The sequence below is a fragment of the Emydura macquarii genome, unplaced genomic scaffold (genome assembly GCF_026122565.2).
Source record: "Emydura macquarii macquarii isolate MOO-44397 ecotype Brisbane River unplaced genomic scaffold, CSIRO-AGI_Emac_v2 contig_1003, whole genome shotgun sequence".
Classification (NCBI taxonomy): domain Eukaryota; kingdom Metazoa; phylum Chordata; order Testudines; family Chelidae; genus Emydura; species Emydura macquarii.
The window spans coordinates 33,343-58,146 of record NW_027131140.1 but is presented as its reverse complement, the minus strand read 5'-3'; the positions used below and the strand labels follow the sequence as shown (position 1 = coordinate 58,146).

Below are 24,804 nucleotides of genomic sequence, written 5' to 3'. Positions count from 1 at the left end.
AGTGCAGATTTGTAATCTCTTTCTGAATATCTGAGATTTCTGTGCAATATAACTCTCCATATATGATTTGCCATAAAATTTCCTCTTCTCTCCTTGGTTTAAACAGGGAGAAAAAAACAAAGTATAAGTATTGTCTTCGGGTGTTAATCAAATACATTTTTGGTTGTTAATTAAACATGATTTCCTGTGTTTTACTGAGACTCCAGAGTTATTTTTTAATGAACAATGTCCTTTCATAGGGTGTGGGGCTAATCTGGTTCATGGTACAGGCACAACTGTTGCAGGTCATCTGTTCAGTCGGGGTAGTATGTTTCAATAAGAGTATTAGGCATCTATGCTGCTTGGGCACTTTGTAAATCCCAATCTGCCAGTAGTCTGAAATCAGCGTTGGCATCAACAGGTGACTCCGTAAAGACAGAAAGATATGATCCAATGCTCAATGAAGTCATTAGGGAGGTTCTCACTTACTTTTATGGCACTGGATCTGGCCTCTAGACTGTGATTCTCCAAGAATCACTATTGACAATGTGTAAGGTTCAGATTTTGTCATGGTTATTTTTAGTAAAAGTCACGAACAGTTCATAAGCAATAAACAAAAATTAATGGAAGCCTGTGACCTGTCTGTGACATTTACTAAAAATAAGAGAGGGGAGTTAACTGCCGGGGCGGGAACTAACAACTCCAGTCCTTGCCAACTGAAGAGGCTAATGACAGATGCAGGGCCCCCGCTGCCTGTGGCAGCTCAGCACCAGAGGCCCAGCAGGGATCTCCACGACCCACGCCACCAGAGAGCCTCAACCCCACCATCCCAGGGCATGGGGCTGAAGCAGAAGCAGAAAATGTCACAGAGGCCTCTGAAAGTCATGGAATCAGTAACATCCATGACGAAATCTTATCCTTTATAATGTGCATTGTAATGAAAATTTCATTCTTTTATGCTATTATGCAAAACCTTAACAGTGACCTCAGAACTCTTATATTAACAGGTCAGCACATCTGACTATCACACATTCCAAGTATTTGGGAAGTCATTCAGCTTTAAAACAGCTGAGGTCATTGTTAAGCCTTTGCATGAGAGGACAAGGTGGGCAAAGTTGGGGCATCTATTCCTTTTTGGTGATTTGCTGTTGGAGATTGCAGTGAAAGTCTTAGGAAGTATTGGAGTGCATTGTCGACCACACAGTAGGAACTATGAAGATGGCAAGGAATGCAGGAAACTTTTCCCTTTATTTCTCATTTCTGTGTTTTTAAAGACACTGGGGCTGCTTAGATGTCACTGAAGAGCAGAAGCTGAAAACAGTGGAATTGTACAGAATGGTATATACATACAAAAGAACAGAATTTTGCTAGGCAAAACTGTTACTATCGGTAATAATGGAAAAGAAGGAACCCAGTTTAACTCAGGACCAGATCCTCAGGAGCACCAAGCACAGCTATGGCCCATCTGGATAGGGAGCTTATGTGGCTCTCTGCTACCCTGACCCTGGGAGGTATACAAGCTGAATCATCCCCTCGGTCATATGTTAAAACAGCCTCTCTGCTGCTCTAACTTGTGCTGGTGAATAACAGCTCCCAAGGAGCCAATGCACTGGTCAAGATAGCTGCAGCACATCACCTGCCACCCTGGAAGATCCCTTACACTGAAACAAGGAAGGATTATTCCAGCAGAGCGTCTGGTAGTCTTGCCAATACCAACTGTTCAAAAATCATGAGTCAGGCCCCAAAAATCATGACACTGGCTTAAAAATCTTTGATTTTAAAAAGTAAGAACATTTGGATTGTTTTTATATCGCATCTGCTTTTTGAGCCTTTAAGCTTTTCTTGCTCAGAAAAAATGTCAAGCTTTTCTCTGCACATCTAAGGGCTAAAAATTTACTTTAAAAAAAATGGGAGCTGAGATTCTCCTGTAATCACATGAGTCCAGGAACTGGTGCTTTATGAAAAAAAATATCAAACATCAGGAGATCCATGATAAAATGGTGAGAGTGGGAAACACTGCACAAGGCAGGATGAATTTGCAAGGCTGAAAGTTTATTAACAAACACCCATGTTTTACTTGTAAATTGAACATATATAAATCCATGGTGCCATTGTGGAAATCCATGGTTCTCCCAAACCTTGAATACTGTGTACAGTTCGGGTTTCCCCATCTCAAAAAAGATATATTAGAAATGGAAAAGGTTCAGAGAAGGGCAACAAAAATGATGAAGTGTATGGAACATCTTCCATCTGCGGAGAAATTAAAAAGGCTGGAACTATTCAGTTTGGAAAAGAGGTGACTAAGGGGGGAAGTGATAGAGGTATATAAGATCATGAATAGTGTGGAGAAAGTAAATAAGGAATGGTCAGTTACCCCTTCTGTAAGCATGTGGCCCGGCCCAGCAGGGGTGTTGCTGCTTTTCCTTGGGCCCAGGCTCCGAGGAAGGCCACAGTACCGTGGTCTACGGCAGGAAAAAGCTAGCATTTGGTGGGTCTGTAGCCCCCGGCCCTCAAATGGGCAGGGCAGGGAAAGTAGTCTATAGCCCCAGCCTTCAGGCAGGCGGGGCTGGTAAGCTCGGTATCCTCTGGCAGACAGATTCAGAGGAGCCAAGCGCTCCTGGGGCGGTTAGGGAAGGGGTGAGGGAGACACAGGCCCACTCCGCTCCACTGCCTCCCAGCCCAGGGCCCTATCAGTGGCAAAGCCGCTTGCCACTGAGTCAGCGGGGCTCCAGCCGCAACATGCTGACTGGTTCGAATGTAAGCTCAGCACGACGGTAGTCTGTTGTTCCTGGGCTACTTCCTCCCACCCTGAACCCAGGTACCTGAAGCCAGGCGTCCTCCTCCGACTCTTCAGGGTAGATGGCTAGCGAATGTCCTACTAGTCCCTCATCGTTGGCCGGTGGCAGGTCTGGGAACTCCTTGGGGTCATCAGCTGAGGGCAGCTCCTCCAGGTCACAGGGTCCCTGTGGATCCTCCGAAACACCGGGCTCAGGCAGCTCGAATGGGTCCTCAGCGAGGGGCAGCTTCTCCAGGTCAGGGCCAGCCTCAGGGGCTTCCTCCCATTCAGCTGTCTCTGATAGCTCTTCCCAGCTACCAGGGCCTGGCAGCTCTTCCCACTCACGAAGGCTCAGCAGCCCGATCCAGTCAGTAGGACCTGGCAGCCTGGGCAGGCCTTGGAGGCTCCTGTCGGTGTGAACTGCCGTGGGACCTGGGTCAGGCCTAGGCCACAGCTTCAGGGAAGGCACGTCCTTTTCCGGCAGCAGCTTTCCCCTCACACTGAGCTGCTAGGCCGGCCTCTTATACCTCCCCTTCCTGTCCTGACCCTGCCCCTCTGCTCCCAGGGTATTTGGTTTGCGGGGCCTTGATCTCCCCAGCAGGGGGGTTTTGCAGGACCTTGATCTCCCCAGCAGGGGTGTTGCAGCTTGTCCTTGGGCCCAGGCTCTGAGGAAGGCCACAGCGCTTTATTATACCTCACATAACATAAGAACCAGGGGGCACACAATGAAATTAATGGGCAGCAGGTTTAAAACACACAAAAGGAAGTACTTCTTCATACAACACACAGTCAACGTGTGGAACTCATTGCCAGGGGATGTTGTGAAGGCCAAAACTATAACTGAATTCAAAAGAGAATTAGATAAATTCATGAAAGATAGGTCCATGGAGGATAGGCTATTAGCCAAGATGGTCAGGGATGCAAAACTATGCTCTGGGTGTCCCTGAGCCTCTGACTGCCAGGTGCTGAGACTGGATGACAAGGGACGGATCACTTGTTTATTGCCCAGTTCTGTTCATTCCCTTTGAAGCAACTGGCATTAGTCACTGTCGGAAAACAGGACAGTGGTGTCACGTCGGCTGGATCAGAGAGGCCCTTGAGGTGTATTCAGGAGCTCGGATTACTCCCTTCTACACCAATCTCGTGTTGGGGGTGTCATGCTGGCTGAATGGAGCATTGGTTAACATCTGTGTGCCAAAATCATAATAATTCATATAAGACCTGCTATGTCAAGTACCGTCAGAAAGGCTGTAATGTGCTAAGTAAAATGGTAATACTTATGTTCATGTGTTATATCTGTAATGGAAGTTATGGACATATTTGATGTATCTGTGTTTCAAACTGTGCTATATAAGATACACCCCAGACAGGATGGCAGCAGAACAATGGCCCGCTTAATGGCCCATCTAAACTTTCACAGATGCAAGGGGCCCCGGGGAAGGCACTAGTGACATACCTGAAGAGTCACCAGGACTTACTCATGTGACTCTGAACTCCATTTTGGTGCCTGTAAAATTCCACAAGACAGCATGGCCAGGGCCAGGGGGTATATAAGGCAGTGGCCTGGGAAATCATTTTGTCTTTTGTTCCTGTTCAGCTACAGAACATACCTGCCTCTGGATCAATTCACTTGCAACTGAACCGAAGGACTAAAACCCATCCAGACACTGGATGTATGCCAGAGGAAGTGTACAAGCCAGCAACTCCACAATTCTCCCAGAAACTTGATGTATATGGACTTTCAATCATTTGTATGTATCTGATTTGCTTTGACCCTTTAACATTTATCTTATGGTTTCTTTCTTTCTTTTTATAATAAACCTTTAGTTTTATGTACTAAAGGATTGGCTGGCAGCATGGTATTTTGGTTAAGATCCAGACTTATATAGAACTGGTACTGTGATTGATCCTTTGGGGTCAGAGGGAACCTTTTTAGTAAAGAGCATAGAGTTTAAATAACTGGTCTCTTTACTGACCTAGTGGCTGATTGGGAGCCGGAGACTGGAATGCAGTAAAGGGGGCTGTGTTATTAGTGGACTGGCTTCTTGATAACCGATTTGGGGGAATCAGAAGCACAGTTTGTGGCTGGTTGGGAAGTCTGGCTTCAGTGCCACTCACCAGTGCAGAGAGAATCTGCTCTCCTTTTGCAGCTTGCCCTGACTTGGCATTTTCAGGTGGCTACCCTAGGCACGGAAGTGTCACAAGTAGGCTAGATGGAGCATTGGCCTGACCCCATACGACCATTCTTATGTTTTTAAATTTGCATTGGAGTGCCTTGGGGGAAAAATCAGTTCTAAAGCCTACAACACCCTTTAAAAAAGAGAGTCACATTTCAGAATATAAAAGATTTTAATATAACTTTCAGAGATATGAGATGGAAAAGATGTATTAGATCCCATCACACTCTAAACAATCTCTCTTTGTGTACATTTGCAATAAGCCCTTCACAATGGCATCTGGTCATACCCAGCTCTCCTTCCTGTCCACCCCCAAAATGGATTACTGGTGCTGGGATGCTCGATTATCCCCTACAATATATTCTACAGAGTAGTCTGGTGTCTTTGTGGTGTACACTGTGAGCCTTTCTGGGATTGCTGCCCCTAGCTGGGACACTTTTTCTGTCAATGAAAGTCTCATTTGTGAGGAGGATCAGTTTGATAATTTCTTGTCTTTTTTGTCTGAAATTCTTCCTTTGTGCAATTGACAAGAATCTCACTTAATTTGGCTGCTTTCGAAACACTTTAGTTTCAGTTTCATTTACTCCACTCTCCCTCTCTTCACATAAGGAAATAAAATCAGAAACCACACCGGGAACAGACATCTCATCACTCTTGATTCTAATGGGGAATGGAAGGTAAGGATCACTCTTTATTACAGGAGACTAATTCTAATCAAGATCAGTGAGCTAAATCTTGAAATCCTCTCTCATATCTTACCTGATTGATTTAATTAAGAGGTTCTAATACCAGAAGGGACCACTGTGATTATCTAGTCTGACTTGCATAGCACAGGCCATACAACTTCCCTGCAATATTTTCCATTTGAATTAGATCATATTTTTTAGAAAAACATCCAACTTTGATTTAAAATAAAATCAAGAGTTTCCCTGAATAAGAGTGGAATACAAACTGAGAAAGGAGCTCAGCATTTGTCCCCTGGTGATAAATCTACATAACCCAATTTATAATTTCAGAGACTTTGCAATTTAAGACCTCTGCAAATCAGTTATCTCTACTTTGAAACTGACCTAAGAGCTTTATTTTCATCGGTGTGTGTAAACTGACTTTTTAACCATTACTCGTTTTCCTTTTCTTTAATAAATATTAGTTTAGTTAATAAGCATTGTCTTTAAGTATGTATTTGGGTAAGATCTGAACAATTCATTGACCTGTTTGGTAATGTGTCCAATTCTTTGGGATCTGATGAAGATCTGACAAAGTGGGTTTCTGCCCACCAAAGTTTATTCCCAAATGCATCTGTTAGTCTTTAAGGTGTCACAAAACTCTCGTTGTTTTGCTGAAAACAGACTAACTCGCCTTCCCCTCTGGAACTTGTCAGAGTGCTCATTGATTCTTTTCTGCTTCATGCAGTACCTCACTTTTTTTAACACAATACAATACACAACAATGTTACTAACAAGACAAACAACACAAAACATAAAACGCAAAACATGATCTTTGTTGCAACAGTAAATCCATGATTTTGTTCTTTAGCTGTTTTGCTGGCGCCAGCTTTTCCTGAAGTTCTGAAAGGTAAAAAGAACATTTTTCTACCTCCTTTTGGGGGGGTGGGGAGGGGAGCAGCAGATTATTGCTTAAAATACCCCTTTCTTTTACAAATTTCCTTTCTGATTGCAGGCAAAACAGAGGAATTACCGTCATATTTGCCTGTGTTTTTTTCTATAGGAAGGCCAGGTTTGTAATGACTTCTACTTTTTAAGGTCTTAGGGTGAATCTTCTATTATTTTTTTCATCAGGTCAGTTTTGTACTGTTTTCTCTGCTCTGCTAAATTTTAAGATTATCTACCAGTAGTAGCTGAGAAGCATCATTACCATAAGACTTTTTAACATGAGGTGTGTTTTCAGTTACCATTTTTTTCCCCAAAAACTATAGAGATTATACATTGTTACAGGGTTACTCATTAATATTAAATTTCTTTCAAGGTTTAATAATAACAATAACATTAGCATCAAATATATTACAAGTATTACAAGTGGGTGTTTGTCTAAATAAAAGGCATAGTATAACAAGATACTTACAATTTGTCTCTGAGGCCAGTGTGTTCAAGATCCTTTTGTAATCTTTGCATAGGCTTTAATTTAATTACATCCTTGGAGTTCTGGTGGGGTAAGTTTGTAAGGGACTCTTGCCTTTTAAGGGTTAACCTGTCCCTAAGAATTAGGGCAGACTTGTTTCTTACTTTTCTTTTCTGGAACAATGTGACAAACCAATCAGGGGAGGCCCTCCCTGGGTGAAACAGTGGGATTACTGCCAGCCAGGAGCCTTTTCCTTTGCCTCTGAATGGGATGTCTTCACAGCAAAGGTGGTGGGGAGGGCTGAAATTCTGTCTTCCCCATCCCCCCTCAGCACGTGGCCCCAGGAGAGAGCTGCAGTTTTAGCCCCAGATTAGAAGGAGGGGTGCGATGGAGGCAGAAGAGACTTTGCCTAAGGACTTGGACCAAACTCAGGCTCACAAAAGGGGGTGAGACAAGAATAAGGGTGGGTTACATCTAGGAATTTGCTGTTTTCCATAAATCTGTAAATGTTTTGTGCTTTTTTATGAGTCAAATATGTGGGTATTTAAGAAAATCCTTTGCTGAGTCTGTGGTGCCTTGCTTTTCTGCCACGTTGTCACTGAAGGGTCTAACCAGGAAACAAGAGCTCACACAGCCAGTAGGACTCAGGAGGGAATGTGTCAAAGCAACTAGGGGGCTTGGGAGATCAGTGGCATTGGTTTTGGGGTCTAGATATTCAGACTGCACAGTCCCATTGCCAAGAAGGCTGTCAGACACAGGAGCTGCACCTGGGGAGTAACCCAGAGCTAAGAACAGCGATCAGTCACTCCCCAGAGCAAGAGAGCTTTAGCATCACAACAGACTGCTATCCAGTCAGAAAGCAGAACTAGACTAGGTTATGACAGTGATGATAGCCAATTAAAAAAAAATCATTATACGTTATGACAGATTTGGGTGTTATTGCACTGGAGCATTCTTGTCCTGTTTTTGTATATACCTCCTTCTTCTGATCCAAAGCCCTAAATCCCAACTGAAGTGTCACTAGAATTGCGACAGTGGGCCTGATCCTGTTATCACACTGATTTTATACCAGTATGTCTACACTGACTTGAATGGAGTTATTCTTGATTTAGGGCTTGAACCACAGCTGCCTACAGTGAATGGAGAAACTCCCATTCACTTCAACGACCTTTGATACGGGTGAGTGGAGGTTTAACTCCATTACTGGGAAATGTTTTCTTTGACTACTCGTGTGGATTTTGATTTGATTGCATTTGAAAATCTCTCATTAGTTTTCTGTGAATATTTGAGTAGTGATGCTTTGCTAGCACAAATTCTTGTGAAAAGCAAATGTTTAACTCAGATATTCATTAAAAGCAAGATTTGAACTGTACATTTCCCCATTCCCACTCTGTTAGTTAGTTATATAAATAACATAGTATTATTTCTGTTTAAATGACTAGCCCAAACAACATGAGTTTTGAATTATGAATATTGCAATCAAATATACAATTCACAGTTTGCATTGTGGGGGTTAGTTATAGAAGTTATTTACCTAAGTTAGAAGATAAGTAATACTCTAGTATAGTTACATAATTGTATACATATAGTGCAACTGCTTGAGAGCATGGAAAAGTAGGACAAGGGAACAACTGTTGTATTGTAAATTCTTGGTTGCAGTGACCCTTGGCCAAATTCAGAGGTGGTATGTAGGGTGGTCTAAGTTGGCTCCTGTTCTACTCAAGGCTCTCTTAGACCTACTTACCCCTGTTTCAAGGACAAAATTTGAACAGGCTCTGTTTTGTTCATCTCCAAGAAAGGGACCCAATGACCTCATACATACGGAGTATGTGTACATAGGGATAAAAGACCCATGGCATGGCCGCAGCTGACTTGGATCAGCTGTCTTGGGTTCACAGGGGAAGAGGGGGGATTGGCTCAGGCAGTGGGGTAAAAAATTGCTGTGCAGATGTTCAGGTTTGGGCTGGAGCCTGAGCTGTGGGATCCTCGCACCTCGCAGGGTCCTAGAGCTCGACCTCCTGCCTGAGCCCAAACATCTACACAGCAATTTTTCAGCCCCAGAGCCTGAGCTCTGCAAGCTCAAGTCAGCTGACCTAGGCCAGCTGCAGATTTTTATCCTAGTGGAGACATACCCACAGAAACCACATTCACCACCTGACACTTTCAGCACTCCATAATTTAAGCTAAAGGAACGGTTAGCTATAACAGACTCTTAGCACTACCAAGGCCAGCCACTAAAGGAATCATGATCACCCATGCTTAGATGGTATTTTACCTACAGTTCTACCAAGCTAGGCCACCTCTATGGTACAGACACTATGACACCATAGCTATGCCACAATAACACCATAGTGTATATGCAGCCTATAGTGATGGAAGGGGTTTTCCCATTGCTGTAGGAATTCCATCTACCCATAGTAACAGTAGCTAGGTCAACGAAGCATTCTTCCATCCACCTAGCTGCATCTACACCAGGGGTTAGGTCGACATAGCTATTTTAAGTGTACACCAGGCCTAAGATAAAGCTCATGCCAAATGTCTGACATCCAGAGGAGTTAAATCCTGTTAAATCTGAACCTTCAGAACCAAAAACATAGCTCTCTGCCACTTACAAACTCTGAAAACTATGAAAGCTTTCATTTAAAAAAAGAAATACTTTTCTACCCTTTATGATTGTAAAGACCAGCTTCTGAATATGACCTGTCTTAGAATGCTTCTTTTGTAATGATCTTTTGTGATTATTGTTGGTTGATTCCAGCTCTTGTGATTTGGAAGCAATGGCTGCCAATGAGAAGCCCTCGGAGATTATACGAAAGGCCCGAAGAAAACTAACAGATATTCTTAAAACAGATCCAGAGGTTGTCTTGAATGCCATAGATGCCCACCTCCTCATGACACAGGGAGACTACTTCAGACTGAGTCAAATAAATGATCCACAGAAGCTGATAGTGACACTGATTGATACAGTACTTGAAAAGGGAGAATTGGCTCATGAGCAATTTCTAGATTGTATGGAAAACCTGCAACATATATTTCCGGGCTTGGAACCAATTTCTGAATATTTAGAAGATGGTGAGTAAAATTTTCTTTCTAGTGGATTTTTTTAAGATCAAATAATATTTCAGATCATCTTTAAAGAATAAATGTCCCCTTAAGGAAAAGTCTTTTAGAATTTCATACTAAACAACTTTCTATAGGTTTGGGGGTTTTGTAGCCATTCTGTAGAATTTAAGAGAGAAAGTCATCTTACGAACAGCCTTACATACCCATCACTCCATCCACCATATTTTTGTATAACCTTTTACAATGGGGCAGGATGAAATCAGGTTACAAGACTATTTTCACTTGTAGCATAGGCAGAATTTGATCTCAAGAGTCCGGATGACTAAACTTAAATATTTTTTTTTAAATCCTTTGTTAAATCCTGTTAGATTTTTTCCTAATGGGAAATGTAGAAGTCTAGTTTAATCATCTTAAGGGCTTCCTTCCTGGCTCTACAGAGTAGATCTCTTTTTTTTCATTTAGAAGGAAACCCCAGTGAATAATTTCAGAATATGTCTATATCAAAGCAATATGTTTATTTAATATAATAGTAGATCCCTTCTCATTTGCTCAGGACTCTCAGAACTTCTGGGAAATTGTTTGTATTACACTATCTCCTCTTTGCACCTATGTTGTATGACTTTTGATGTGTGCTATCTCCAAATATGCTGGCATAATTTTGAAAAGAAGGAAGACTGGAGTCATGTCAAGGACACTGGAATATTGAGAATCCTGAAGAATCAGAATAGGATTTTATCTGATATTGTTTTTTGAATCTTTAGATCCCAATAATGGAACTGAGAATCCCGAATCTACAGCATTGTCAGAGAAAAAGAATGGACCAGAATATCCAGAAATGGTGGTATTATCAGTGAAAAAGAATCTTCCTGGGATTCCAGAAGCCACTGAGCCCTCAGAGAAAAGGACTGGAGATGAGACTCCAAAACCCATGACATCCTCAGCAAAAAGAAACGGAGCTGAATGCCCAGAACCCATCGCATGCTCGGTGAAAGGAAACAGAGCTGAGAGCCTAGAAGCTGCCACATTCTCGGAAACAGGGAAGGAATCTGAGATCCTAGAAGCCTCTGCAACCTTGGAGAAAAGGAATGGAGTAAAAAGCCCAGAAGTGCCCCCAGCCTTGGAGAAAGAGAATTCTGAAGGTTTATTTATCGTCAGCATTTTGAGATTTAACTTTTAGGCCTTATACCTTGCCAAAGCTCCCATTGAAATCAATGAGGTTTAGCCAGAATAAGACAGTCAGGGTAGGGAAATACAATGTTTAAGGTGTTATCTATCCTGTCTCTACTGTATTACACTATATCTGCACATACAAGGGCAAGAGACTTTCCAAAAGCATCACCCCTAGAACCTTTTAGTCAGTGACAACACATTCCCTTTTTAACCCATTGTATGTATACATACTGTATGAGATTCAGTGCTTTGGTTTTACCAGATAGAAGCTTACAAATTAGACAAGAAAAAAAACCCACCAGTATTAGGTATCGGAGGTCAACACACACACACACACACTAGGGGCTAGCAAACACCTGTAATGAAAAGTGAACTGCTAAGTGGAACATGCGTGTGAATCTCATATTTTCTCTTATAAATAAACCAGTTGTAACTAACTCATCTCAGGCCCTTTTCTCATCCAATTAATGTTAGTTGGACTAGAACAGTGGTTTTCAACCTTTTTTCATTTGCGAACCCCTAAACACTTTCGAATGGAGGTGTGGAGCCCTTTGGAAATATTAGACATAGTCTGCAGACCCCCAGGGGTCCGTGGACCTCTGGCTGAAAACTACTGGACTAGAAGCAACAAGACAGTTACAAATACGTGATCTTAGAGAGGTCATAGGTTATAGTCTTTTGTGGAGGTTTCAAATGGCCTTTTTGAGGATTTGTTAGGAATCTTTAAGATTAATAAAATGTCTTTCTGAACTGGAACCATTTACTTTTTGGAACCAGAGCAATTGTTCCTACAAGCCCAAAATGAACTTATCGGACTTTGGAGCTTGAGAAACACACCGGAGTCAGCACGAGTTGGTGACCTATTGGCAGCAAGGACTATTGAGAAGGAACCTGAGGGAGCCACTCCAACAAGATCACCAACCAAAGGGTAATGTCCCTGAAAAGTTATAACGAGCTGTGTTTAGAGATTATTCAGAGATTCTCTGCACTGCTGTGAAAATCTCAATAGTCGACTTGAATTCAGGTTTTCAGTCACACCTGTGTAAATCCAGAAAGACACCTCTGATGTCAATGTGGTTAGGACCAGATTCTGATCTCAGTGACACCAGAGTAAATCCTGGTTATGCCAATGAAGTTACTCTGAATTCACAAGGGTGTGAATGAGCAGAATTTGAACTTGAAAAGCCACATGCTTTGTCAACCCCCTTCCCCCATTAATAGTACTATCAATGTTTAAGTTATTATACAGCCAAATCCTCCAACCTGAGAAAGGGCCATAGAAGGCCCTTCATACAACAGGTGTAATTCTACTATGCAGTTTGGGAAGGAAGGATGTGGTAAGGTCACTCAAAAGGAGGTCTGCAATCCCCTCATACTGTGGATTGGTGCTCCCTGAGCAGGAATAGCAGTAGTGCATCCACAGCAACAGAAATCTGTTGCATTGGAGGGAGGGATGCTGCTGCTCTGGGGTCTACTGGTGGCCTGAATCAGTCCGTAGAAGGCTCCCGTGCCTCAGACCACCACAGCACATTTGCTAGACCTGTGCACGAGGCAGAAGAATTGGCCCATAGTGATTCAAAAGTTACATGTGACTGATACCATTTTGCTTCCTGTACAAGTAACACTTGGGTACAAATGAGTTAAAACACTTTGTTTGGCTACAGCAGCCCTATGTAAAATATTTACTAGACTGTCACCAGGGTCAACATTACAGCTGAGCAAACCTCTCCATTTTCACTTGGTTCCAAGTTGTATGTACAGGTTTGCAACTTCCTCAACAATGGCTGGTCTGAGTCTCAGCTCCTCAATCTGCAAGGTCTCATGCAGGCCACCATCTCCTCTCCCCTGGGATACTGACAGTCCCTCTATGGCCTCCTTAAGACTCCTCTGTTGAGATTCTCATCTAAATGTCCATCTCTCCTGGCCTGTGCAACTGCAGTTCCCTCCTCTAATCTTCCTCCCCCAGACTTCTGCATACAGTATGCCCAATGCTCCCGCTGGCTTCTCAAATGTACACAGATCTACCTCCAACTTATACCCATCCACAGACAGCTCTGCTGCACCTTGTTCATTTCAGGTTCTGTTTCAGTATCACCATCCATATGTTTCAAACCTCTATCTTCTTCTACATCCTTTTGTGCATCTAGCAGCAGCCATAATCATCGTACAGTGATGCAAAAACCTCTTTCTCTGCAAGTCCCTACCATCTGGAACTCCCAGCAATTCTCTGCCTCATCAACACTTCATCTGTTTTAAGATCTTATCTGAAAATCTCTTTTCTCCCCTGTTTCTAAACTTTTTAATTCCTATCTTCTCCATTTTCTTTATATTAACTCTATAGTTTTATTACAATATTTAAGTCTATAATGCATTTGGGATACACTTCATATAAAAGTCAAGATACAAAATATAGTACTTACTTATTTGCAATTGACAGCATTTGTGCTCAGTGCTGTACACTACCCAAAAATAAACTGAAAGTGCTTTGGCGCTCTTATAGTTATACTGTGGATCATTGGCTTTTAAATTTAAAGCAGTTTTGCTGTTGTAACACAAGCCTTGAACACTAGCTAGAGCAACTAGCGCAGAAGTATTCTGTTCAAAAGCACAGCTGGTTGAAATGAACATGTTGCATGATGGTGGTGGAAAACCACAAAAGATTTTTATTATTGTTTTAAATTTTTCATACACCTTTTTATTTTGTTTTGCTGGAAAAAATTCTACTTGATCTTAATTTTTAAAAAAAATTCCCATTGGATGAAAGTGGAAGAAAGTAAAAAGTGAAAGTGTTTTCCCCCATGATTTCAAAGTAAAACTTTTTTTAAATTATCAATATTTATTTTCAAACATCAAGAAATGGAAAATGTCAATTAAAGTGACATTTTCCAATCAGCTCTACTCAAACATTTTAGGAGAACATGTTTTTATTCTCCATCTCAAATTGCTTAACTAGCAGATTACTTGCTAATGTTCCAAGAATGCTACAAGACTAAGTACATTAAAGTTACTATGGCTGTTTCACAAATCCTGTTTCTTGTTCCTTATATAAAATAATATTTTCTGTCCTAGGACTTGTGATTTAGAAAAATGTGCTGGTGAAAAACCCTCAGAGATTATTCGCAACAAAAGAAAAAGGTTAATTGAAATTCTTCAAAAGGACCTAGAACTCATCTTGGATGAATTAATCTCCCAGTCCATTGTCACAGAGGAGGAGTATGATACCTTGGATAAACTAGAGGAGGATCCCAAGAAGAAAATAAGAAAATTGTTGATTCTGATACAGAAAAAGGGGGAATCAGCCTGCCAGCAATTTCTGGGGTGTTTAGAAATTGTATGTCCGGGTTTAGATCAGGATTTATATTTAAAATATGGTGAGTTGTATTTTATTTTTGTTTTTCATAAGGAAAGAATATGATAGTCATAAAGTTTAATATGTCCACATTTTCACTAAAAGAGATATATTAAGAAACATATATTTGTAATATAAATGTCTATACAGCACAGGAACAATGTTAGATCCTGGCTGCAGTCTATCATTTGTGTTTTAACCCAACTCACAAGCAATCCTGTTACTAGGTAACCCACATAGTGAGGAACCATGCATTAACCATATTATGTGGGGATCTGAATTGCATGTGGAATAAATCATTTTAGAAGATGGTTCCAGACTCAGTAAATATCTATAGTGTAGACAGGTCCAAAGATAATGTATTCGATATACAATGTTATCTTTTGATGGGGAATTAACTGAGAAGACTATCATAATCCCTGTCATTCTGTCAGTCTTAATTCAATCCTAGATACACAGCTCAAACCTTGTTAAAAGTTTTATGAGAGCTTCTGAGTTTATAGATCTTATACCTCTCGCTGCCTCCATCCCCTGTACGCTAATGTTGCTTGCAGAGAGAAAGATGCTGTCTTCCCACTTCACTGCCAGTGGATTTTTTGCATCATGACTCCCCATCAATAGGATTTATACAAAATCCTATGCAGCGGTGGCAGAAGGCACTCTGATATCAACACCAAAATAACCCAACACCAGCAGTCCCTCTTATCAGTTTGTCTTCTTGGTAGAACAGAGAGATTCCTGGAGTATCTGCCCTTAGAACAAATCAAATGTTCTTCTAGAGAATGTAGCCAAATCCCAGACATCTCTCCTTGTCCATCTCACATTACATACTTTTTCAGATTACCTTCAGAGTAAAAGAAAACTTCCCTTCTTGTTTCTTGGACAATGGAAGCAGAAAATGACCTCATTTTTCTATTCAATTACAAATGCAATTAAACTGGAACAGAGCTTTTTTTAGGGACTGATCCAAGACTCTGAAAATAACTCTCCCAGAAACTAAGGATCATCAAACCTCACCATCTTCTGTCCAAAGTGCAAGGTGCATTTCATTGACCTTGTATTCTCTAACATATATTTATTTTAAAAATTCAAAAAACAAAACACTCTCCTGCACACACTTCTCCTGGGGAGAGGCTGAGAGAACAAACACTTGATAGATGTTCATCATGCTGCTTAATGCACTGTACAATACTTCAGTGATGAGTGTGGTGTAAGAATCTATAGAGAACAGAATTTCACTTACTGCATTTTTCCTCTTGGCTTCCTTGCCAAATATTGTTTTATTCCAGAGGAGAAAGCTGACATGCCGCAAGCACTAGAACTGGTAAAGAAATATCTTCCTAAAGGTATTGTCTCTTATAACCATTCTTGCCAGCTTCTGTATCACATTATTGTAAATGATAATGGCAACTAACTTCAGAACTAGTTGACAATTTTAGTAGATATTACTGTTTATTGATATAATTCTCTGAATGTTATAACATAGGAAAACAAAAATATGACCCAGCCACTGCTTCATTAAGGACCTCATCCATTTCCCATTGAAATCTATAGGAGCCCTTCTACTCCACTGACTTCAATGGGAGCTGGATCAGTCACTGTGTAATAGATAGGGTCCTTGTCTATGACTGGGGCCCCTAGGTGCTACTTCAATACAAATAATAAATATAATAATAAAAGAGAAAATATAATATTGAGCCAGTTGCTGAGTGGGGAGCCGTCTGTCAGCCACTGCAGCAGCAGAACAGTTTTTAGAGGCAGAGAAGAAGTTTACAAATTGTGACTTTTTTGCGCTATGAGGGCACAAGATTAAATTTGGGGAAACAGAGGGTCATAGGTTCCCCTCAAAATATTCTAAATAAGGGGAACACTTGAGAATTTGAAAGCTACTGCAGTATTTTCCTCACAGTTACAGTAGTTCTCTGGTCATTTTCACTGAGAAATAGTAGTGACTCAAACTTATTAGCAATGTGGTAATACTATGATTGTCAGTTCAGAACCATATTTTATAGGGAATCTGAGGTTATTATCCTAACAATACCAACTAATTACTGTATGTTTAATTTGATCATTGAATCTGTTAAATGTTTTGGTTAAAATAATATTTTTTCTAGTAGTAGCACAAGAAGTTTTAGAAGTTAGTAGATTTTCATCATTTTATGTTCAGATTTTCAGTCAACTCCTCTTTGCAAGTTCTACAAGATTATTTCCTAAAGTTCAGTTTCCGTACAATTGAGTATAAAACAGTATTAGGTCAGTGTTAGAAGAAGCAAGCCAGTTGAACTGCAGCTGGATATAGATCCAAGATGCATGGATCTTTTAAGCCAGATTTTGGACTTTTGTTCTCAGAGTTCAATCAAAGCAAAAACTCCAACACAGTAAAATTAAAATTAATAGTTTGGAAAGGCTTCTTTCAGCCTCATTTCTAGATTACTGTAAGCAAAACCAAAAGCAAACAAAAAAGGTTTTATCGCAGCCAAATTTAAGTCTGACAAAAGAGGGAATTCCCAGCTAGGCTTTCCACCTTTCCCCTAAGGAAGGTCTGATAAATACAAGTCCTCAGATCACTTCCTTCTACTAGAGTGTTGATGAAATTGTTTATTTCATGCCTGATGGGTTGTTGATACACTGACAACCCCTGCATTCAGGGCATTTAGCAGTGTTTTTTCTGCTACTCAGTAAATATAGAGACTTAGTAATTAAATGGTCATAATATATTCTCCTTTTGGTTTCTTCCTAGATTCTTTAATTCAGGAACAAGAAGTTGCTATTCAGCAAGAACCAGAACAGAAGCAAAAAGACCATCCCAAAGGTAGTGCGCATCAATTTTTTCCATGTGCACATGTAATTAGTATTGCATCTGATTAGTTAAAAATACTATTAGATTTAGGACGGCTTTGAATACTTTAGCTAATATAATACAACACAAAAACTATTAATCCATAGTATTTTAGAACATCTCCATTTAAAAACCCAGGATTAATAATGATGTAGCAGATCCATGAGTCCTCAGAGACCACTGTGATGGGTACTGTATAACTGCCTAGATAGGATAGATATTACCAGACTAGAAGGCACAAAGACATCTGCATACAACAGTGAACTGTGAGTGGTGTTATGACTCCGACTCTCAAAAAAGAGCACATTGTATCATGAAAGACATGGATTTGTCTTCAGATGAGGCTACAGTTGTCTGTATGTCTCTATAAATCATTTTTATGGAAGAGGAATGAAGAAAGGTTGGGAACATGGGCAAGATTTAAAAAATCCTATACTAGTTACCATCATTGACTGATAACAGCAACATATTAATAGGAGGGAAAACTAAGAATACAAAGCAATCTAAATAATCATTATTGTACTGCATAAGAAATGTAACTCCTTGATGTATCTGTCACTTCTATGTATTGCCATTCTCTGATTACAGCCCTCTTTGCATCGCTACCCTAATGTCGCAATCAACAATTGCCAAACAAAATCACAAAAAAATCACAATGACCCTGGTTCTCCACTACATCCCACTGCAGCTCGGATATAGTGGGGAGTGGCCAGTGTAGGGAACTGGTTACATCTCCCTGATCCTCAGCATCCCAGAACCTGTGCAAATTAGAGCAGTCAGGGGCTTACTCTCATTTGTGCCACTAATGCAAGGTCTGTAACAAATCTCATGACAACGGAGGATCAGGTGTAGTACCGCTCCACTTCACAATGCCACTTGTCCTCCTATGCCAGGGATTTTGGAGGATGTGGGAGCCTCTTCTGCCAACTTTCCACCAGTGGAGAGTTCCCCTACTCAGGAGGAATTCTCCACAGGTTCTCTAGGGCCGTTTTCCACCACCTAGGTAGAACAAAGTGGCCTTTGCAGATAAGATAGTCCAGCCCTATATTTTCAGCTCTGAAATTTATGTTCATATTTTAACACCTTCCTACAGAAAGAAGAAAAGCATTCACAGAAGTTCTCTCCAAGTTAAAATTACAGAAGTATGAAAGCAGAAAGCTCAGGCTGAATGATGTCCTGGAAATCAACTCAGGAAGTTTAAAGGACTGGACTCCTCAGAAATTAAGAGATTTACCATGGCATTTCCTGAGGAAGGTCATGGCTTTGAATGTGACAGCCAGAAGCACAAGCCTTAGGTGTGGGGCACCCAATGATCAAGGAACTAGTGTGGATGATGAGGAACAAGGTATTGGTGAACAAATTTTCTTTGTTAGTGACACTGACACTAAAGTCTCTATGAATCCACTTGATGTTCTCTGTGCTGTTCTGCTTTGCTCAGACTGTTTCCTTCAGCAGGAGATCCTGTCCAAAATGTCCATGTGCCAGTTTGCCCTCCCTCTGCTGCTACCCACCATCGACACCCCCAAGTGCACCCTAATGCTGTGGGCCATGAGGGACATTGTGAAGAAATGGAGGCCACACTCTCTGGCAGAGAGCAGAGGGTTCAGAGAGGAGAGCCTGGTGCTCACGGCAATGCCAACCATTTCCTTTGTGCGGCTGGGGAGCTGCAGCTTCTCCAAGTCCAAACTCCTCAATGAGGTTCTCAGCCCCTCCCAGCAGCACCACGATTTCTTCATCCACCAGGATCTGTCATCTGGGAACGTCCCTCGAGAAATCGCAGATGGGTTGGTAGAAATTTCCTGGTTTTTCCCTGGTGGGAGGGAGAATTTGGATCTTTTCCCAGAACCTGTGGCAGTTACAAATCTACGTGGAGACATTGAGTCTCATTGGCTGCAGTTCAGCTTTTTAACAGTGGTCTCCTCAGCTGTGTTCATATTTGCTGAAAACATCACTGAAAGAGAGTACATTCTATTATCAACTTTAAAAGAATCCACAACTAAATACTACTTCATTCTGAACCGCCAGGCTGGGAAATCCAGTGAAACTCTTGGATTCCTTAACAAATTAGCCCCAGTGCTGAAACTGAAAAATTCACATATGTTGATGAAAGATAGCAGCACAAATAAAGCAAAATTTGTGGAAAAGCTGCAATCCAGCATACAAAGCATAATGAACTCTTCTCCCAAGAGGATAGGTATAGAAGACATGGCTGTGACAGCACGTGAACTAGGAATCCAAATAGATGAAGACCGTGTGGAATCTCAGACCGCGAACAACTACGTTAAAGAAATCACCACAGAAATAAAAGATGTGGCATATTACAAACAAAAAATGCTGAGGCTCCAAGGGGATTTATGGAAAAGCCTGGCTAAAGTGGAAAAAGAACTATGCCGAATGAGAAGGCAGGGCGACATCCCTGCTGAGAAATACAAATCCCAGCTGAAAGATAAGATGTTGGAATTACGTAAACAACAGAATGAATGTGACCTTACTGATGGTTTGATTAAATTCATTAATGGAATAAGACATCTACTTCCATTAGAAAAACATTATTTCCTGAAATGGATGAAATTTCAGCTGGATCACATTGCTAGGAGGAATCTTAGTGAACTACGGGCTGAATACAAAGAGAAATGTAAGTCTTTAGGTGATGACCCCAAAAAGTTGGCAGAACTAGATAAATTAATATCTTCCACTTCCTTAGGACTTGAGCATTTCATGCGTGAGTTGGGGCAGTTTTATGAGGCTGAATGCTCGATGGTTAAGGAAGGCAAACTTCTAAAAAGTGGAAGACAATTCACCCATCTCCCAGGCATAGCAGCTGACCTGATGCTGGAAGGCTTTCCTATTGAGCTGATTGATGGAGATGCATCCAACGTCCCCCTGCAGTGGGTGACAGATGTTCTGACTCAGCTCCATGCCAAGCTGAAGGGAAGGTCCAAAATGCTGGTTCTCACTGTGCTGGGAGTGCAGAGCACTGGGAAATCCACCCTCCTCAACACAATGTTCGGCCTGCAGTTTGCAGTGAGCAGCGGCCGATGTACGCGAGGAGCCTTCATGTTGCTCCTTCAGGTTAGAGAGATCTTCAAAAAGGAACTGGGCTGTGATTTCGTACTCGTGATAGACACAGAAGGCCTGAAAGCCCCCGAACTGGCCAAGCTGGAGGATAGTTATCAACACGACAATGAGCTGGCCACACTGGTGATTGGGTTAAGTGACATAACCATTGTTAATATGGCCATGGAAAATGCCACCGAAATGAAAGATATTCTGCAAATTGTGGTCCATGCCTTTCTCAGAATGGAAAAAATAGGGCATAAGCCCAACTGCCAGTTTGTGCATCAGAACGTCAGTGATGTATCTGCACATGAACAAAACATGCGGGACAGGAAACACCTCCTGGAGCAGCTGGATGAAATGATCAAAGCTGCAGCAAAGATGGAAAAACTAAACAAGGAAATAAAGTTTTCTGATATCATGGAGTATGATCTGGAAAAACACAACTGGTACATCCCTGGGCTTTGGCATGGAGTCCCTCCCATGGCTCCAGTGAATATGGGATACAGTGAAAAAGTGTATGAGTTAAAGAAGTACCTGTTTGAATTCATAAGGAACCGCTCACTTAAAAGAAACCCCAAGGACATTCCACAGTTTATTGAATGGGTGAAGAGTCTTTGGAATGCTGTCAAACATGAGAACTTCATCTTTAGCTTTAGAAACAGCCTTATAGCTGAAGCCTACAATCAACTGTCTGTGAAGTATTCTGAGTGGGAATGGGATTTCCGCAAGGAGATGCATCTCTGGGTAACTGAAAAAGAAACTGCAATTCAGAATTTTTCTCCTGATGAATTAGAAGCTGATAAGTCACAATATGAAATGGAACAGAAACTACAGTGCGGAGAACAGAGAATTCTGGAGCTTTTAAAGCAATATTTTGAAAGCGGGGCAGCCAATCTGCATTTGATAGAAAAGTACAGGGAAGATTTTATCAGAAGTGCAAAAAGCCTGAAGAATGAACTGGAAAGTTATTCATTTAACAAATGTAAGGAAGCCATTCACATTAAAAAAGGTCAGCACAAGATAGCCAATATCCAGGCTGAGTACACGAAAGTAATTGAAGGGAAAGTGGACATGCTTTTGGAAGAATGCAGGAGAAAAGAAAGTAAACTGGAAAATAAAGAATTGGAAATGGAATTTGAAAAAATGTGGAAAGAAACATTTTCAGAATTATCGCCCATTTGTTTACAGAAACGTGAAATTCATGAAGAGATTCAGTTCCATCTGAGAAAAGACCTGGATAACAGAGGGAGTTCAGTCAATCAGAAGATACAAGAAGCAGGAAGCTTGATAAATTATAGGATTAACTCTTTCTCAATGAAAAATGAATATTTTCATTTTTCATTCACCACAGCTGTGAAACACTGGTTTACAAAAAAACTGTCACAGAAAACAGAAAAACTTGCTAAATCTTTAATGGCCAAATGTAATAGTTACCTTGAAGAGAGAATCTATTCCAAGGCAGACTATGATGAAACTTATTGCAGAGAATTGTTGCATATGATTAATGAGCAACTTCAACAAGAGGATGTGAAAAAACTTCAGACTTCTCTTCACTTTGAAGTTGATCTGAAGCTTCACATTTTAGGGGAAGCAGCTCATGCATTTCAGAAGATGCATGAAGATTTTATCAAGGAAAATGATCCTCAGCAACGGCTGGAGAAGCTGAAACCTCAGTATTTCTCTACATTTAGAGACCATTACTTGGAAAAAGATGCCCAACAAAATAGAGCCAAGGATTTCTGTGACCAGTGTCTCAAGCCTGCCCTAATGGATTATGTCAGCAAAAGACTTGGACTAGAAATAGTAGATGACATTCTCAGCAGTGGACAGTCTATTGAATATGCCAGCCGGAGCTTTTTCCAGTTCACTGTACAGAAGAAGCTATTAGAAGAGGGGAACTTCAACAACTATGTGAAATATATTATCAGCTATGAAATGTTTGTCAAAACTTGGATATGGAGGCACATTTTAGATTACTACAAAGAGGCAGAGGATTTAGAAGATCTGGAGGAAGAAATTCTATCCACGATAATAAAGAAAGTCAGGGATGCTCTGGAGAAAGCCAAAGATGAAAATGTTAAGACAGTCTCTGCCTTTTTAAACAACTTTTGTAAAGTACTACAGAAGGACCTCGTCATTTCCAAAGATAGCTTAGTGGGGATACTGTTTAAAAACACAGCCGATCCAGACCCATTTTGTACTTTTATTCAAACCTTTCTTCCAAATCTGCAGCAACAAATACTAGCTGAATTGAAAGATGTGGAAATTAAATCAAAGCTCTCCCACCTGCCACTGAAGCCCCAGGATGAAATCTTCAAGCGAGTTTTTGGCTGTGGGAAGCAGTGTCCGTTCTGTAAAGTCCCCTGTGAAGCAGGAGGAGGGGCTCATAAAGAGCACTTTGCATCAGTACATCGTCCTCAAGGGCTAGGGAGATACCAGTGTGTGGTAACAGAAAAGCTTATCTATTCTCTGTGTTCTTCTGATGTGGTTTCCAATACTGAATTTAGAAATTCAGACACAGATTGGAAAGATCATCCTTATAAAGATTATCGTTGCTATTACCCACATTGGCGCATTCAGCCAGATCCCAGCATCACTGCTTCTGATTACTGGAAATTTGTTTTTAAGGAGTTCAATCAACAGTTTGCTAAGGAGTATCATGCCAAACCAGCCAATCTCCCAGCAGACTGGCAAAAAATAACCAAAGAACAGGCTCTGGAGAGCCTAAAGGAAGCATTTACAATGAAATAAACACTGAGAAGATGTGCTTAAATGGGATATACATGTGATCAGACAGGAAAATGAAAATTCTTTTGATTTAAAAACAGACATGAAAAAAATTCAACTTCAAACAAATGTGTAATTTCATCTATGAAGCTATCAGGCACCATTCGTAACTTCAGAATGAAAATCCATTTTTTGATATGTGAAAGAATCAAGTCTTAGGTTTTTGAATGCTGAAACCACAATGCATTTCACCATAGCAATGGTGACATCCAATAACCAATTAATTCACTCCCAGTGGAGTGTTATTCCCCAAAACAGGTCAAGTCACCTACTAATTCAAGCATCAATACCCTGATCCAGGAAGCTAATCTCATAGGGTAGGATATACTATACCATGTAATCATATTTTGCCCATTGAAAGCTGTTTTGTTAAAATAGTTGGGCAGTGTCATTCCAGATAAAGGATTATCTGAGTTTCTGGCCCTAGTTATAGCTGGGATAATGTACCATGAGCATAAATTAGCAAATCCCATGCCATTGATGGCTCACTTGTAGTATTCTCTTTTCTCTCCATTCCATGTACTGACTCTGCCCTCCACCTGCACTCTATCTCCTCACTTCTGTTCCATTTTGTTTATGCCATCTACTAACTTCTCTCATTACCATATTCCTGATAACTAGGCGCTTTAGAGTAACTGTTGGAATACACCATTTATGGACAACTTGTAGAGCAACTCAGGGTTCCAGTGCTGAAAATAATCTTAGGAAAAGAACTAATGAGAAGGGACTCCTGGCACAGAGAAGTATCTCATTATCTCTCCTCTACCCATTGGAGGATGGTTGGTCTTGATGACTGAAGATCAGGACATGTAGGTTTTGTTCTTACTTCTGAGATGGGAATGTGGACTAATGGGCCAGCGGTATGGGGAATAGATGTCTGGGTTCTGTTCCTAACTCTGCTACTGACCAGCTGTATTATTTTAACTAATTTCACTTTCCCTCCCTATGCCTCAGTTTGTCATTTGTAAAATATGGGATAATGAATCTCACTCACCTCTGGTTTATGATGCCTAATTCAATAATGTTCATAAAGTGCTCAGAGTTCCTCTAATGGAAAACATTAAAGAAGGGCAAGTTATTGTTATGATTATTATTAATTTGGTAAAACTGTGTTGGGGCAGGGCAAAAAGGTTAAAAGCTGGTTACTTCAACATGAAGGATTTTATTTTTTTCTTCTTGCAATACATTCCTGTTGATTAATCCAGGGGCCGAAGTGCTACGCATACATTAAGAAGCGGCTACTTATTTCTATTAGCAAACGAGCATACTTTGCGTACTTCTTTAATGCTGTTGAAAATTCATCATTGTATAAGGGCAAAAAAATTATATAAAAATCAAAATAAAATTAATACAATTCTTTGATTTATAGTCACTGGATGTCGATTCATTATAATATTCATTTGTGACTTTTGCAGCAAAATTCTCCCAAAAGGAACAATTCATGAGGATGGGAGATAATTTAAAGTGAGACATGAATAGAACTCTTAGTATAGGGATTCAATCCAACTGATTAATTTTGCATGAC

General features: G+C 40.8%; 1 protein-coding gene across 1 annotated transcript; it reads left to right on the top strand.

Moving 5' to 3' along the window:
• The first annotated feature begins 5,595 nt into the window (after nucleotides 1-5,595).
• LOC137150667 (interferon-induced very large GTPase 1-like) lies at nucleotides 5,596-24,588 on the top strand. The gene is made up of 8 exons (XM_067544648.1): nucleotides 5,596-5,609; nucleotides 9,770-10,083; nucleotides 10,836-11,213; nucleotides 12,022-12,172; nucleotides 14,314-14,615; nucleotides 15,883-15,939; nucleotides 17,334-17,405; nucleotides 18,526-24,588. Exons 1-8 carry the CDS (start codon nucleotides 5,596-5,598, stop codon nucleotides 23,241-23,243), a joined length of 6,006 nt encoding a protein of 2,001 aa, XP_067400749.1. The 3' UTR covers nucleotides 23,244-24,588.
• The last annotated feature ends 216 nt before the right edge of the window (nucleotides 24,589-24,804 follow it).